The 18,779-nt window shown below is 27.0% G+C and overlaps 3 protein-coding genes across 4 annotated transcripts in view; 1 reads left to right on the top strand and 2 right to left on the bottom strand.

Moving 5' to 3' along the window:
* The window catches only part of LOC146872028 (fatty acyl-CoA reductase wat-like), a 28,799-nt gene extending 12,569 nt beyond the window's left edge, over positions 1–16,230 (top strand). Inside the window, 8 exon segments of the mRNA XM_085664534.1 lie at positions 12,963–13,270; positions 14,067–14,315; positions 14,415–14,560; positions 14,685–14,794; positions 14,882–15,077; positions 15,196–15,429; positions 15,523–15,780; positions 15,867–16,230. Coding sequence (XP_085520660.1) covers positions 12,983–13,270; positions 14,067–14,315; positions 14,415–14,560; positions 14,685–14,794; positions 14,882–15,077; positions 15,196–15,429; positions 15,523–15,685 — 1,386 coding nt within the window. The 5' untranslated portion in view covers positions 12,963–12,982 and the 3' untranslated portion in view covers positions 15,686–15,780; positions 15,867–16,230.
* Positions 1–18,779, bottom strand: part of LOC118450121 (fatty acyl-CoA reductase wat-like) — an 86,081-nt gene that overhangs the window by 48,995 nt on the left and 18,307 nt on the right. The window lies entirely within an intron of this gene.
* The window catches only part of LOC118450619 (fatty acyl-CoA reductase wat-like), a 36,990-nt gene continuing 18,999 nt past the window's right edge, over positions 789–18,779 (bottom strand). The window contains exons 2-10 of one of the 2 annotated variants that reach the window (XM_085664527.1): positions 4,499–4,632; positions 2,969–3,300; positions 2,487–2,735; positions 2,249–2,394; positions 2,029–2,138; positions 1,763–1,958; positions 1,422–1,661; positions 1,072–1,329; positions 789–985 (exon numbers count right to left, since the gene is read on the bottom strand). In XM_085664527.1, the coding sequence (XP_085520653.1) occupies positions 880–985; positions 1,072–1,329; positions 1,422–1,661; positions 1,763–1,958; positions 2,029–2,138; positions 2,249–2,394; positions 2,487–2,735; positions 2,969–3,300; positions 4,499–4,517 (1,656 nt within the window). In that variant the 5' untranslated portion in view covers positions 4,518–4,632 and the 3' untranslated portion in view covers positions 789–879. The remainder of the gene's footprint in view (positions 986–1,071; positions 1,330–1,421; positions 1,662–1,762; positions 1,959–2,028; positions 2,139–2,248; positions 2,395–2,486; positions 2,736–2,968; positions 3,301–4,498; positions 4,633–18,779) is intronic. The other variant, XM_085664528.1, reaches the window with a different exon arrangement.

Raw genomic sequence — 18,779 nt, 5'->3', positions numbered from 1 at the left:
ATTATATGAAATATCCAGCTAAGTATCTCGATCGAAAAACACCGTTTATAAATGTGTTAATATGTGAGAGATATGGCGTGGTAATAAAATTAATATATATTTTACTTATTTCCAGAAGTATTTCTCGTTTTGCATAAATAAAATTGACGAATTTTCATCGCAATTATAAATGTTTGAAGCAAGCATTATTTCCTTATGCTCATGTCACGTACAGGTGTTGTTATCGAATGTACTCAACTGTTGCATTGAACTATAAAGTTTAGTAGAAATAAGTAGCCTTTCCCTTCAACCATAGAAGGCTTAAACTATCAGTGTACGCAACTCATAACGATCAAAAACTTTATATTTAGAAATTAATTTTCGACGTTTTGGTTAAATTTATGGGATTTGGGATCAGTATGATGAATGCACTTCACAAAAAAATCCAAAATAATAAATTTACTAGTAAAAATGATACGGTATTAATATGTATTTCGGGAACAAATCACAGCAGTTATGATTTCGAAATACATATTTGTCGAACAAACTTTGAATTATTGTCTTACTCGATTTATCTTAATTTTTACTAAGAAAGAGAAAATCCAGTAAAAATAATACATTGTTTCAAAGGAGATTAGAAATGAAACTCATGGCTAAGCATTTGGCCACAATTTAACATTTAATAAAAATTAAAAATAAAAAAATAAGTATATATTATATACAATAAATAGCGTAGTATATAAGGAGAAAGTTCTAACCCAAATAACTGTCCGAGATTTCACGAATAAAAACCGTTTAACTTTGATATATTTTATTCAAGAAATTATTGATTCGTACATAGGTGATAGTCTAAATTATGATTATTTTTATTCTTCATTCTTTTGCTTATCTTTGCTTCATTTACGGGGATTCAAATGTTACAAGCAGCCTGGAAATCATAGCCCATGTGATGATAAATAGGACACAGACGATAAGAAGTTTCAATGCTTGATGCATCAAATAAAACCTTGAAAATTTCAAAAATCAATATTATTTGAAAGTGATTGTTAATAATAAAGGGACAACGAAGTAAAAATGCAATAAAAAAGATACCTCCGCTTTTTTATATGAGCTTGTGGAAGTGTCTCAATAGGATCCTTTAAGATATATTTTCTTATACCTGAGAAGTATGTTTCAAAATAAGTACTCCAAACGAGATCCTTTATATCACAAAAGAATAATTCACGATCTTCGGGCGTCAACTTCCTCAACAATTCGTTCCATCTTTCATTCGTAAATCTTTTTTCGTTTATACAAAAATAACTAACTAGATCTGACATTTCGTGAATTTTATTATACATTCTAAGTAACCTTGAACAAAAAGGATTATCGTCAGATGAAATTTTTCGCTTTTTTATCGTTCTAATATGCTCCCTCCAAAAAATAAGATAAGAGAAATTTACCTAGGATTTTTACCCCTGCACAAAGAGAGTGTATCGATTATAAGAGCTGGTAGGAAATGGACAAAATATATGTAGAAAAGATAGATCGGCCGATATTTTGTTATTTCAAAGATGGGGCACCAAATTGCCTTTTCAGATGGTACCAGTTCTACATACTTAAGTATCTTATTCAAAAATCTGCCGAAAGTGAATGCATTGTCCTTTGATACGTAATTGTAAATGGGAATATCTTCGTTGGTTCTAAAAAGATTATGTATTCATACAAACGAATTAATTCAATATTTTCTAATATTATTATTTAATTTGATCCTAAAAATATTGTTTCGAGTATTTGTCGTTACTTTCGTTTATTTGCAATCTCCCATGCGCTAGCGATTATTCCATTGGCGGTCAAATCTCCAGGTACCAAGTCCATATTTATCGATCCATCGCAATGGAGAATTCGCGTTAATCCCATTAGAACACTTGTTGTAATTCCTGTTGGTCCGTACAAGTTGTCGATCCATCCTTGAATAGGTTCTCGATACGTAGATATCACTAGAAATATTAAATTGATTAACATACACCATTTATCGTTTTATACTGTAAGGATTACATTACTACCAACCCATTCCTGGACGAAATATTCCAATCGGTATAGAGTCAGCATGCTTTTTTATAAAATTCTCTGCGACTGTTTTCGTATAAACATAAGTATTTGGCCATATTCCGATTAATCTACAATCAAACAATTGTGTGAGTGTAATTAAGTGCTCTATCTATTCAATTCATATTTTCTGTGACTAAATATGAAACTAAGCAATCGATACTCCGAGATATAAACGTACTGTGGGGTAATATCGTCGAGCAATTTTTCATTTATACTGTTCACCAAATTTATCAACTTATCGGGATCTATCGGTGGGTCATAAAATTTCTCCTCAAGTGGAATATGAAAACAATTGGAATAAGCCGTTGATACCTGCACAACACTCTGAAATTTTAAGAATAACAAAGATTTGTTACAGTCAGATTTTGAAAAACCCTGATTGTTATTAATACGTATACAAAGGACAAAGTTGGCACCTTCAGTTTTGACATTTCTTTGGACAAATTTATTATATCCTTTACACTCCGAACGTTGATTTCTGTCGCCAATTTTATTTTCTCATTGAATTTAACGGTTGCGGCGACATGAAAAATAATTGAGACCTCGCGTATTAATGTAGCTCTATCAACCATTGAGATATCGAGATTCGGCAAAGTACAATCGCCCTTGATTGGGACTATACGATTCTGGAATGTTGGTTGTTTCTCTCTCAAAGTCGAAAATAACTGGAAAGTTGACAGAGTTGTAATTATTTTCTCTCTCACGTTCGTTATGATAAATGACAGGAAAACGACTTTTTGCGATTTTTTCCACTGGTTATGATAGATCAGTACTTTGTTTTTCAATTCTCTTTATTTTATATACCAATTATATTATTTAATAGAAAGAGATATTTTCAAAGTTGAATCAAAGGTGAAATAATAATTTACCAATCCCTGTAATAGATGTAATAACTCACAGAATTTTCGATTAATTCTTCCATGCGTTGATGCACACTTTTTCCTTTTTTTGTACGTATCAAAAGATAAATGCAAGTGATACCGGGACATTCTCTTAACAATTTCTCGATCAATAACTTTCCTATGAATCCTGTTCCACCAGTTATAAAAATACTTTGACCACTGTAAAATTTTTGAATGGGTGTAAGTTCGTCATTATCCTCGATGGGTTGAATATATACAGGAGCATATTTAATTTCCGTAGCATCTCTCAAAGAACTTTCCGATAGGGCTGTTTCTTGTTCATCTCTTTCTGGCAGTACGTCTATCATAATTGCTTCTCTAAATCTATCTGAAAACATAAACATAAACGTACGTGTAGAAATCTTCTCTGTTTTTCTATCGTATTTATTTATTTTAATCGTTTAAACGATAATGCAAGTAAGTTCAAGTGTCCGCTGAAAATATTATAATCGAACGTTTGATTAACACAATCTTTATTCCGATGAGTTTGCTCTTTCTATCTTAATATCGATTATTAAAAAGCATTCATGGCATCTATTACTCGTCCTAATATATATCTATAATTTAAAATAGACAATTTCGTTATGACAGAAAATGATCGATAATTGGTGTCCTCGATAATTCGAAAGGGAAAAATATCACATGTACATATATTAATATTAATTGCTTCATGATATTGTTTTTTATCTAGTATAAGGTAAAGGAAAACGTTTCAATTGCAAATGTATCTTCCAACCTGCCTCATAATAATATGTAATTAGTGAACATCATAGAACAAGTTATAGAAGAAAAATTAATTGAGTCTTCGAATGCGATCATTATTCTATACTATTTTTCTATACTGTTTTTCTATACTATTTTTCTCTACGTATAATTTTTCCCGTACTACGCAAACAGAACAACGTGTGATATTCCTCGTTAATAAAATGATACGAAATTCTTTCAACTAGACAAATTTTTTAATCTTCCTTCGTTTCAGACAGGAAAAAAATATTTATTACGATTCTTGGAGAAACCTTTTCAATATTTGATAAAAGGTAAGTGCAAAAAAGTTAAAGTTAGTCTATATAAAACTAAAGGGGACCATATAAAAACCCACAAAAAAGAGTGTCAGGAAATTTACTGTAGATAATTACATTACATATTTCGTCTCAACAATGGTTATGTCAAATAAAAATATTTTTGATCGGTCCACTAACAAAAGAATAATCAAAGCTGATCACATTCCGAGTTTACACTTCTGAATATTTCGAAAATTAAAAAAGAAATTTTCGCTTTCTATTTATTGTATTAATTATGGTAGTTGCAGCTAATTTTTCTAGATTTTGTTGAATTGTAATATTAACCGAATACCTTAATTTCTTATTTTTCCGTAATTTCGTGTAATTCACAAACCTTTTTATGGTTTTTAAAATTTTCACGTAATCATTTACTTGAATTTTCGTAAAAGAATGTTACTAAATTTTTAGAACACATCTTTTGATTCTGATTCTTTTTAAGTGTATACTTCTATAAAATTTACTTACTTTCTGAATTATTTTCCATATTGCACAATTAAAGTAGGCGGGTTTATAGTAATGTTATGAACATTTGGAATAGAGATTTTTTTCTATTCTTTAGGACAGTTGTAGCTGTTGATCTAACGAAGCTCACTTTTGAACTGAAATATAGAAACAACCAAAAACATTTAACCTTTTTCTTCCACCATGTTTCATTGATCAATTTTTGATCTTCTTCGACACTTTTGCTTTTTTTTCTTATATTCGAACATAATTCGTATCCTGGAAAATACATGTGGTCCAAAAGAAGATATCACCACACACAGGTTATTGCTTGTTTTAATGCTTGATGTATCCAATAAAGCATAAATTTGGAAAGTGGGTATTATTTTAAATTCTAATGACAAAGGAACAATAAAAAAAAGGCAAGAAAAAAGAAGTCTTTGTTATTTTATATATGCTTGTAGAAGCGTTTCAATGGTATATTTAAGACATGTATATTTTTATCGTTAGGAGACATGATCAATAATATGTACTTAAACGAAAATTAAAATTATCAGCCTTATTTTAGAAATGGATGAAACATTCATAAGAAGAAGAAAAGAAAGGAAGATCAAAATTAATGTGTAAGGTAGAATAACAGAAAGAATTTCTATATTCGAATTTACATGTTGCTTTCTAGATGAGTTTGGAAATGATGCAAGAATTTATGTAATTATCGGTACAGGCAGTCAGATAACAATTTTCATGGTCAATTAATTTCTTTTTAACGGAACGTGTCAAAAGATATATCTATTTTTTTAGTTAAGTGATATCCTCTTCACAATTCTTTGGTCAATAATTACCTCGTTGATTTTATTTCCCTGTTTACAAATATTTATTTATTTTTTTTATTCAAATGGTTGAAGGATCATTATCCAATTAAATGTTTAGAACGCTGTTAAACAAAAAGTTTCGTAATTGGAAAATCCATGATTATTTTGAATGATCTGATATCATCACATATGAATATATCAGTGTTTTTTCGAAATGAAAAAGTACCAAAATAATACGTAATACGTAGTGAAAAATGTTTGTTACGTCTCTCAAAGTATCTTTGAAATGAATATCATTCATTGTTATGACCTTTCACCATAATTATTACGCTATACTTTCTCTTTTATTCATGGAGAATAGAGAAATATGATTTCTAATTTTAATCAGGTTTAACCGGATTTTATTTGTAAAATAAATCGATACGATGCGTCTTAGTGAGACGAGTGAAAGAGGACTTACTTATAATAAATTTCTTCTCTATTTTTATGTTAATTGTCGTGTAAGTGTCATAAAAAATCTTTAATCCTTTTAAATTCGTCAAGTTTTTAGCTATGATCGAATGTAGAATATTGTCTCCGAATATAATTACATCCTCTCTTCCTCATTTGCTTGCTTTTATTTTCTCCTTTGATCTTTATATTAAAGATATAAATATAAATATTAGTAAAAATAAAAATTTTCTGTATTTAAGTATTACATTAATATTTAAAAAATTTTTGTATTGCCAAATTGTAATCGTAATAGTTGTAATTTATTAATTTAATTGTTTAAATTATAGTATATTAATTTAAATTCTTCATATTTATTTAAATTTTGATTATACAAAAATATATAATATTTCAAAAATTATGAAAAATTTGTTAGTATTTTAATTACCACAGGCCATTTAAATTATCGGTTTAGCATTATCTCATTACAATTAGACTGCAATATTTTGCAGCTAGTTTTTTTTTATTTTGTTAAATTATGATAATATCTAAATAACTGAAAAAATATTTCGCATAACTGCGTGTAACTCAAAAAGTTTTTTTATACTTTTTCCAATGTAGACTTGGAATTTGTTGAATTATCATAAAGGAATATGATTAAATCTTTATAACATATTTTATACTTATGAATTTTTAATGCAAATTTACGTAAACTTAACTTAGTTTTAGAAGTATTTTCCATTTTGCATAATTAAAATTGACGCACATTCATCGAAGTTCTAAACGTTTTTCTCTTGTGCTCATGTAATTTTTAGATGCTACACGAAAGAAGGGCATTCTTGCACTGAATTATAAATTCTAGTAGAAGTTGGTAGCCTTTCCTTCTACCTTTCAAAACTTTAACTATCATTGTACACAACAAATAACGAACGAAAGCACTACATTTCAAAATTAAATTTCGACATATTGATTAAATGTTTATTATAATGTTTATGTAATATATCTAATTTAGAATGATTTATTTTCCTATTTTCTGTATTTCTTCATTGTACTCATCGATTTTTAGTACAACCTTTTCTTTTTATTTTTCATTTATTTCTAAAACTAATCCGATAATTCTATTAACTCCATGAATAATTATCAACGGTAACGAGATGAAATTATTCAACGAAAAATTGTTGAGAAATTAGCATGTCATCAGATTCATTTAACTCTTGATATTTTCGAAAATTAGTAAAGAACGTGCTTCCATGCATGAAGAAACTCATGGAAGATTCGAATAATGAGTTGTTTAAATGTGATCGATTGTTATTTCTTACTAATATCTAATAATATAATTAAATTTTCTATATATCACTCTGATTAAATTCTGAGATTCCTTGTTACCACTAGAAACGGTATTTAAAATTTAATATTTAGTACATGTAAAAAGAAAAAAGTTGATAAATATATTTTGTAATATGATACTCGTTGAACATGCTAGAAGTTGCAAATGGTTGTTTTTCATGAAATAATACTTATTTATGATCCGAAAAACGGATAGATTCACAAATCTTTCAATGTGTGATTTCTACAGTTATTTTTCACGCTGAAGAATAGACATTCCACAACGCATAATCCCAATCAAAGGCGACTGTAATTTGCCGAATCTTGGTATCTTAATGGTCGATAGAACTATACTTATATGCGAGGTCCTGGTTGTTTTCTATGTTGCTTCGACTGTGAGATGTAATGAGAAAATGAAATCGACTTCAGCTATTAATGTTTGAAGTCAAAAATTTTATATCATTTTAATTTGCATTAAATTATTCGATTAATATTGTACTAGGAGAAAATATCATTTGTATGCTACTTCATTTTTTTTTTACTACACGCAAGCACTATTATACAAATTTATCGACAATATTAAAAGAGGTCGATTGCAAATTAAATGCAAGAAAAATGCAAAAACGTAACCGGTTAACAAAAAATATTAGTAATCTATTCTTGTAGGTGCGCCCGAAAACTTAACTTATAATAAACATCGTCGAATAAAAATTAAAACGAGACTATGGCTATAACTATGACTATATGAAGATATTGGTTACAAATCATTTTAGAATAATATTTTCATACGGGTTATATAGTTCGCATGTAAAAGAAAATACATATGTTTTTCTAATTGACGCCTTATATGAATGCGACATATTAATCAGGTTTGATATATTTCCAATCGATTTAATTAAACGGTCAAGGATTTTTGCTGATAAATTAAAAAAAGAGTGAGAAATGTAAGCAAGAGGAAAGATAAAATGATCTATTTAACCGAATACACTAAATAAACTATTATATAGATCTATGTACATATATAAACTCGAACGAGTCGTTTGCATCAAATAATTTAATATTTTCGAATTTGTTTTTCAACGGGTAGTGTAAACTTTTGTATAATGTAGAAATACTTTTGGGTTTTTATTCTTTTTAGAATTTGATACCATTTCAGATCCAAATCTATAATTGGCATTTGTATTGTATTTAACGGTACATATTTAATAGTACAATATAATAATATGATAGTAAATAATGAAATATAAAATATAAATATTAAATATAGTATATAATATAATAGGAATAATATATAGTAAAAAACATAATAGAATGCAAAATACGAAGAAAATGAATGAATGATTGTGATTTTTCCCTCGTACTCGTCATACGTTATACGACATTCATTTATGCCCATGCGCTATAATTACGAGAAAAAAATTTTTTTCATTATCAAATATTAATATATTTTAATGTAATATTAATTTGATTAATATAATAATAGGATTTTTTAATTAATTAATATAGTCGAATTGAACGAACCTTATGAACCTAACTTTGAGTCATTTTCAACGCAAAAATACAATAAAAAATTACAAATAAACAAATAATTGTTAAAATATTTTGATAAATAAAACATAGGTAAATTCTCAATATGAATAAGTATAACATTTTACAAAATAGTTTAATGTCAAATTAAAATCGAATTGTCTCTCGTTAAATAATTCTCACGATAATAATTAGTATAATTTATAAATATAATAATTATAAAGTCTTAGAATGGCAATAACGTTTACTAAGCGAATTGATCATTGCATTTTATAAAATGGAAATATTATTATTAACGATTATCTTTACGCTTTACCTGATATTGAGTATGCAAATTTATGGAAATGGCAAGCGTGAGAGAAATGATCGTAATCACATTTATTTCATATTTTTTCTGTATTTTTGCTTTTTGTAATATTGTTTAATGGTACAAGTATCATTGAAATACAACACAAATGCCAATTATAGAGTTTCATGTTAATTGGGGTCAAGTGCAAAATTAGAAAAAAAAAATGAAAGCAAAAAATGACTCTTTCGAAAGTATTTCCACATTATATGTCATTATAACTGTACGTGGTACGAATATTAAAAATTGATAAATATCTATGTTCATAAATCTAAGCTACTTTATTTTATAAATTATATGAACTCAATCGCACAGATTATGCAACCTTTTTCTTCTCATCATCTGTCACACTTATCTTTTTTTTTAAATAACTATTAAAAATGTCCAACCGTTTGTAATCGAATCGATTTAAAAGTTATCGAAATTCATTATTATTCAAATAATGTCAATATAATTCAATAACGATTAATGAACGATAGAGAAATATTACAAAAAACTAATTAATAAATTAAGCGTGCGTTATTTCTTTTTTTATTAGATTTCAAGATTAGGATAGACTGACTGTTAATAATATATGCAGAAGATTGAAAGATTCATTTGATATGTTAATCATTCATCATATTTTTTGTCGGTCATGAGAAAATATGTTACTTTTATTTTCCTTATAATTTCCTTATATTTTCCTTTCTTTTTCTTTCATTTTTTTTTATTCTTATTGAATACCTTCACAAAATTTGTCCTAATGTTTTCAATTATTCGATTCGTTTGTAAGATGTTAACACTCGAATAATCGTTCTAGATCAAATTATATAACGGTGATTTTTTTATTGCTACCGCACTTTGGTTAAATACTTAATGATAATAATTATATATATATATATATATATATATATAATTATAAATATAATAATTATAAATAATAATATAATAATATAATATTATAATAATATAATAAAATAATAATAATATATAAATAAAAATATATAATTATAAATATATATATATATATATATATATATATATATATATATATATATAGGCTATCTAAATTTCTTTTACTTGATTCGATTTTTTTTCATTTATTTCCTGAACTTAATTGTTCGTGACTTTAGTCGTCTCTGGTATATATGAAGGATTTTGAACGTAAACCACTTTAGTCGATCATAATATATTAGGAAAATTTTATAGTGAGCAACTATAGTCATCCATGGTAGCGAAAAAATTAATATAATATTCTTAATAATATTCATGAATTAAGAATCTATTTAAGGATGGATTTATAATATATGTAAGGGCCAATAGGAATTACAACAGGTGCTGGAATGGGATTAATAGAAACTAATCATCAAGATGGATTGGTAAAAGTGAATTTAATGTCCGTAATTCTGATGATCAAACCGCTAATCATTAATGGTTGATATATCGTATAAATTAGCAACCAAAGATCGTGAATACTTCTTTTTCCTTTTATGAAGGACTTTTTGGATATTTTGGCTATATATGGCTTATATATGGCTTTTGAAGGATATTTATTTTCAAACATATCTCTTAAAGAATCTCATTGAAATGCATCTACATGTTTGTGTAAAACAACAGAGATATCTTCTTTCTTGCATTTTACGTTCACTATCGCTTTCTAATGATATTTATTTTTCGAATTTTCAATGCTTTAATGGAAGCATCAAATATTGAAATTCGTTATTGCCTGTATCTTCTTTATAATTACATGATTTCGCGTCTCATCGTAATGTTCAGATTTTCGTGAAAGAAACAAGATTGTCAATGAAGATGAAGAGGAAAGAATAATTTTAATTCACGTTCTTGTCAAAATGCGGATCAATGAGTTTTTTTATTTAAGGGATTTTGTTTAAAATGTAAATTTTATGAAAAATTATAACTTTAGCCTGCTTTCGGGTGGCACGGAAGGAAGGCTGAAATTATAATTATTTGGATATTTTTATTCATAAAAATTTGGTCGGATATTTTTTCTTATTCATTAACTTATTTATTACTTATAAAAAGATATACCGCTATATTTTTAAAAACTTGTATAAAGTAATTAAATATTTTTATATACTTATATAAAAATATTTCCTACATAAATTTAAATCGTAAATCACATAAAAGCAAATATTTTTGAAAACAATATATTACTGTTAGATGATTTGTTCTTCGATATTTATTGGAAAGCAATGAAAATTAGCATGAAATTAATAATGCAATAATTATGCGTCAGGTCAATAAATACATAAGTACATTGAGGTTATTATTGACGAGTTTTTATTTCGTATATTCCTTATCATTTTCATCATGATAAATTGATTTGCATTTTTTGTTTACAGTTATCTTAGATTTCAATAATTCGAGCAAAAACTTAAAAATGAAGTTTTGACCTTTAGAATTGTTACACCTTTAGATCGTGTTGGATATGCTGAATAAATAGTAAAGGGGAATAATATTAAGCTGCTTCTATCTGATTTTATAGTTTAGTGTAAAAGTGAACTCTGTTCGAGTATATACACCTATCGTGAGTACGGAAGGAAAGTACGTTTGTGATTAAGTTATTAAGTACGTTAATAATTTTTTTTAAAGCATATACGCAATTTTAATTCATAATTGGAAAATACCTGTGAAAGAGAGTAAAATCTGTATATATATGGAAAAAAAATTTTACAATTATTAAAGTATATATTTACGATTATGCGTGATATTACGTGAAAATAATAGTCAGTGTGAGAGAAACAATCACGATACTTCGTTTATATGTTTCATATCTTTTTTATTATATTATTTCATAACATATTATACTTTTATGAATATTTATTTTCTAAAATTTTATATTATTATAAAATATTATATTATATAATTTTATTATATTAATTTGCAAGTAGCATTAAATATAATGCAAATATAAACTATATATTTAACATTTGACGGGGAATTCAGTATAAAAAAACAAGCATAGAATCGCATTTTCGAAACGAATATTCAAAATTATGTTCTATTCAAGATTATGTATTCAATATTGTATATTATAATATATAAACGACATTATTGTAGAAAGATCGTTTTCTCAATTAAATGAATTACATAAACTTTTCTTTTTTCCTATTATATGCTGCTGTTGCTTTTTTTTTTATTTCTCTATTAAATCGACAGTTCGATTGTTCAATTACATCGATTTGTAATTCATCGAAGCCTGATTATTATTTAAATGTTATGTTTCTTAATTGAATTGGGAGATGATAAATCAAGAATAGAGAGAAAACTATCGTAAAATTTGGCGTAAGATTTGAAAACAATAATGATAATGAATCCATAACGTGAGTGGTTTTTTTTTGTTTTTGTTTTATCGAACAATTTCTCATAACGGTAGGCTGAAAATAAGATACCTATTTATTATAGATATAGATATAGATATGTATCTTATATTGCATACGTACTTATTGTGGATAAATTTCGACAAACCAATGTCACAATCTCACTCCCCTCATAACGCACTGTGTCAATTGATTTTTTTGCGAATAATTTCAAGACAAGTTAGAAAGGTGAAAAATACTTTCCACGAAAAATTGCTTCTTTGATCATAATCATAATAGATTATAGAAGAAAATATATTGTAATAATCAATTAAAATGTAGATTTATTCGATTGTCAACCGTATTTAACATTCTTTATTTCCCATTATTACTTTTCGTACGTTCGCATCTCAGAAAAGTAGTATGTAGGTATATATACACAAACGTGCTTACTATGAATATATATTTTATAATTGAAAGTGATAGTCAGATGAATATGAAGATAAAAGAAAAGACGCAGTTAGAATAAAATGCGTTAGAATAAAAAAATGCGTCAATAATAATCGAGAGTACAATTTATAATTTTTTCAGAAGACATTTCAGCTTCGTCGCGTTAGCATATATACTCTGACGTTAAGGTTATAAAATTATCAGTTTTCTTTTCAGAAGCAGATTAAAAAAACTCGTTCGAAAGAGAAAATTATGATATAGAATTTAAAAAAATTTCTAATTCGCGCTTACTTTTATAGATCAATTTGGAAGAGTAGAAATGATGAAACCGCTGTTAGAAGAGTATGGTCAAGAAGTGGCCTTTGATTCAACAGTTGGAACATCAACTATAGAATCGTCCGTCGAAATAATCGATAAGCTTACACCTATTCAAAAGTTTTACGACGATGAAAGTGTATTTTTAACTGGCGGAACTGGATTCATGGGAAAATTATTAATCGAGAAATTGTTAAGAGGATGTCCTGGCATCAGATGCATTTATATTTTGAAACGTTCGAAAAAAGGGAAAAATGTTCTTGAACGCTTGGATGAATTTATGGAAGATTTGGTAATTTGTTTATTATTTCTATATTTTCTTTGATTCCTTATCTATGATATTCTGTATTTATTAAATAATGTATACAGCGTGTCTTATTTATTTTGAAAAAATGGGAATATCTTGTGAGAGGTCGAACTTAAAAAAGAAAGTTTTTGTACGAATTTGTTTAATGTGAAGGGATCCATCATGTTTCAATTTCTTTTTAAGCGTGTTAAACGTTGGGAGAATTTCAAAGTCAAATTCATTTTTTTAAATCGAACTATATAACTGCTTTTTGATAATTGGATTGATTTACATTCATGTTGAATTCTATGCAGTATAACAGTCATGAACTAGTGATATATATTTGTATTCCTTATTATTTGAGATCTCACGAATTTATAATGTAATTTATAGTATTTTATAATAATAAATGACCTCATATAGAAAGTCGTCGAATTCGTCTCAAAAAATCATTGAACCATGAAAAAAGAATATATATTTCTATTAAAAAAATGAACTTAACTGTAGAATTTTCCATATCGTTCGAATTATATAAATAAATTTGGCACCATTCAATGTTTCCGATCATATCAAACAAACCTCTTCAAAAATTTTTTTGCTCTCTTCAGTCTCTCAAATTTTAATTATTTGAGATAAATTGAATACCTTGTATATATGCTAGATATACGAAACAAGAAATTAATAAATAAATTATTGGTTTAATGTACTTTAAACATGTACGAAGTCTTCGAATGCTATTTATTTTTTTATGACATTTATTTAAACGAAATAGACAAAATTTACAACTCTGTGCGTTTTCTAGTTATTTTCCAAGTTGAAGGAAGTAGAACCAAAATTCTGAAAACGAATAGTCGCGATCAAGGGAGATTGTAGCTTGCTAAATCTCGGTATTTCCAAAATTGATAGAGCTACACTCATACGCGAAGTATCAATTGTTTTCAATGTCGCCGCGACCGTGAGATTCAATGAAGCAATGAAAGCGGCGGTAGCTATTAACGTCCAAAGTCTAAGGGATTTGATAAATTTATCCGAAGAAATGCCGAATCTGATGGTACCATCTTTACCCTATATATACTTACTAATAACTATCAAGGAATATTTCGAGGAATACATTGACTTTTGTAAATGTTCGTTATCTTTGATAATTTAGAGTTTTGTACACATATCAACGGATTATGCTAATTGTCTTCATAATTCGATTAAAGAGATATTTTATGATCCACCTATGGATGGAAACAAGTTGATTGATCTGATAAATTCTTTGGATGAAAAATTGCTCAACGCCATTACACCGCGGTACATTTAAATTTCCAAATAATAATTCTTTTTACTTATTTCACATTTATTTACAAAAAAAAGAATTTAAGAATTTGTATTATGCATTAATTAATAATACATTTACATCGTTCCTTTTTTTTAGATTACTTGGAATATGCCCGAATACATATGTGTACGCGAAATCAGTCGCTGAAGATATGATACAGAAGCATGCTAAATCGATATCGATTGGAATCTTTCGTCCTGCAATTGGTTGGCAGTAATATAGTTTGTGTAGAATAATACAAAAAAAAAATAATTAATATAAATAATGTATATTAATTAATGTAATATTTTTAGTAACATCAACTTATCGAGAACCTTTTCCGGGATGGATCGACAATATAAACGGACCAGTAGGAATTACTGCATCCGTTTTTATGGGATTAATGAGAACTCATTATTGTGATGGGTCGTTAAAAATATACTTGGTACCCGGAGATCTAACTATAAATGATCTAATTGCGAGTGCCTGGGATATTTCAAATAAACATCGGTAGGTTCAAATGATTTCGTTTACACGGAAATAGTATTTTCACGATCAAATTAAATAATGATTTTAGAAAAAAAAAATTATATCTTTTTTATTCGAATCGATAATGTTTCATATTCAGCGATGATATTCCCATTTACAATTACATATCTGAAGATAATGTAATCACTTACAACAGACTGAAGAAAATATTATTTAAATACGGGCAATTAATGCCGTTTAAGGAAGCAATTTGGTACTGTTCTTTAAACATAACGAAATACCGGCCGGTCTATTTATTCTACGTGTATTTTCTATATTTACTACCAGCTTTTATAATTGGTACGATCGCATTGTGTTTATATAAACGGCCAAGGTAAATTTTTCTGATCTTATTCTCTGGAGGAAAAGCATTAGAACGAAAAAAAGGAGAAAAATTTTATACTGATAATAATATTATTCGTTCAAGATTACTCAGAATGTATAATAAAATACACAAAATATCGGACAATCTTGGTTATTTTTCTATGAATGAATGGAACTTAACAAATGAAAGATGGAACGAATTGATGAGGAATTTAACGCCTGCGGATGACGAATTGTTCTTTTGTAATATAAAAAAGCTCGATTAGGATAGTTACTTACAAACTTATTTCCTAGGGATAAGAACGTACATTTTAAAGGATCCCATTGATACGCTTCCGCAAGCTCGTATAAAATCGCAAAGGTATCTTCTTTCTTTCATTTTTACATTATTATTTATCTGTCATTAATATTAATTTCTAAATGATACTTATTTTTCGAATTTTCAAGACTCTATTGGATGCATCAAATATTGAAATTTGTTATCGCCTATTTCTTTCTTATGGTCGCATGGGCTATCGTTTCCGGACTACTTGCAACGTTCAGATCATCGTAAAAGAAGCATAATAGTGAATGAAAATGAAGATAAAATAATAATCATAATTTAAATTTTCATATATATACAAATCAATTATTTCTCATATTTGATAGATTTTAATTAAACGGTATGGCGAAGAGGCAGGAGTAAATTACTAGTTTTTATTTGTGATATTTCAACAGATATTTGGGTTTTCTTTTTTGCATTTACTCTACTACTAAATATAACTACTAAATATAACGTAGAAGAGAAAAGTAACACGACAGCTATAAGAAAATTTATATATATTAATTAAAATTTAACAGTGTGAATAATAAATAAATAATAAAAAAGTAAATTGTCGTTTCTTTGTTCACAGAGAAACTTATTTTCGTTTATCACGTCATCTTATCAATTCGAGATATTATATATATATATATATATATATATATATATATATATAATATATATATATATAATATATATATATATATTATATATATATAATATATATATATATATATTAATATATATATTATTGTGATTATTGCAAATCTGTTTTAAAATAAATCTATAAAATGCTATAGATCGTTCTGTTTCTCTTCATATAATATTTATCATGAATAAAATATTTTTCATGAATTAAAGAAACAGTATATGCTTTCAACTTGTCCTTCTATATCGTGATGCTGGAACAATGTATATTTTCAAGCAATAAAAATAACTTTGTCTACAATGCAATTAGTTATCCCACAACATTTTATATCATGAATGTGCATAGACTGCTCGGAAATAAAATCTTTTTGTACTTTCTTTACTTTTCCAACAGTCGCATATGTTTCTAATTAGTAAGCTCGTAGTTGAATAATTTACCGCTTTCTTCAAAATTTCTTTGAAAAATATTAATTTGTTAACAAATTATAGCATTAGTTCTTCGAACGTAACGCGTTGGAAAGTAATGACACAAAATCATCACATATCTAGATTATCTCCAGCTTCAAAGGACGTCAATGTGTTATTATTTCAAAAATTGCTGAAAAACTTGTTTATATCATATTTACCGTCAGTCGTACATAATTTTTGTTGATTTTGGTAAATTACGTTATTATTCAAATACTTGAATTACTCTTTTTGCGGAATTCTGCGTAATTCATTAATATTTTTTTATTTTTTAAAATTTCTACTTAATTCTATTCTTGAATTTTCATAAAATACTTTTAATAAGTTTTTATAACATGCTCTGATAGGATTTTTTAAAATTCATATCTATATAATTATTCTTTACTTTCAAAATTATTTTCCATATTGCAGAATTAAATTGATGCGCCTTCAAGATAGTTACGAAAGTTTAAAGCAGGCGTTTCTTCCTTTTTACTTCAGATGTAGGCGTTACTCGAACAAAGTTTACATTTACATTGAATTATTAAAGTGAATTCAAAGAGTATCCTCGCTACTTTCAAATGATTTCATCTTTGTTTTCATTTTTTGACAACGTTGTTTCTTATACAAATATTCGAACGTCAGTAATCTGAAGAAAGTAGCTCAATTTTATAACTGGTTATAACAAGTTTCGATATTTAATGCATTCATCGAAGTACTAAAAATTCAAAAAATAAGCGTCATTTGAAAGTGATTGTCAAAAAGAGACGAATAATGAAAGAAGTAGAAAAGAAAGAAGATATATTTATTATTTTATACAATACTGTAGAAGTTAATTTTCTTTTTGGTTCGTTCTATTTATCATTCATACCCTTTTATTCGATCGTACAGAAATGATCGACAATATATTGTAATTTTTATTATAAATTTTGAGTAATCTGGAAAGAAAAGGAACGTTGAGTATCAATGATGTCGAATAGAGATTGATTTTCATTTAATTTTTTAAAATACGATAAAGAGTGGATGAAAATTATAATTGAATGCGATCAGGTGACTCACGGCATGTAACGTTCGATATTCGCTCTTGTATTGCTAGATTATTGTTCCTAGATGGAAGAGCTATAGATAGATAATTGATCCTAGACGATTTCGTTATTGTTGCGAAAATATATATAGAAAAAAAACGGGGATAAAAGTCAGTTTTGAATGATTTATTAGTACTGTCGAAAAGGGAAGCAATAATTTCAAGTACATTCGATGTATAGAAGAAATAGATTTGAACTCTTTGTGAGTTTTTGAGAAACATAAATGTTACTCCCAAATATATTTGAGATACGTGAGAAATGAAATCAAAATTGAGGTGATATATATACAGGGTGTCTCACATAACTGGAATACGCTGAATTGAAACCGAGTAATGGTTGAAAATAAAAAAAAAACTTATAAGTCAAAGTTGAATGGTGTTAGATAGTACATGATACGCAAATGATTTTATACATTTTTATGCATCGATATATCAGAATAATGCAACTGGACTTTTCTTTTAAAAGAGATCTATATTTTTGTCTGCACCAATTGATGCATTTTTTTTTATTCCTTAGATAAGTGTATTAAGTGATTTATGTCCTAAACATATACGTTAAGAAGTTAATACCTATAGTATTAGTCGTTCATTAACACTTGACGATAGACCTAAATAATTAAAAAAAATCTAGCTACGATAACTTATAAATTTATATCGTAATGTCATCATCATTATATAAATATATATTATATAATATATATATATATATATATATCGATTTTAATCCGATTAAAAGAATGGACTATATAATTGAAAGATAAAAAAAATAATAATAGAAGCAAGCAGCTGAGCTAGACATTTCAGCTAAAAGTAGATTTATATGCACTTATAATCATTCAGATTGTATTACAGAATAAAACAATTAACATATAATATATGTTAA

This window comes from Vespa mandarinia, unplaced genomic scaffold (assembly GCF_050613455.1).
Source record: "Vespa mandarinia isolate Hongniang unplaced genomic scaffold, ASM5061345v1 scaffold_62, whole genome shotgun sequence".
Classification (NCBI taxonomy): Eukaryota; Metazoa; Arthropoda; class Insecta; order Hymenoptera; family Vespidae; genus Vespa; species Vespa mandarinia.
The sequence above is the reverse complement of the archived record's forward strand: the minus strand, read 5'-3'. Positions and strand labels throughout refer to the sequence as shown.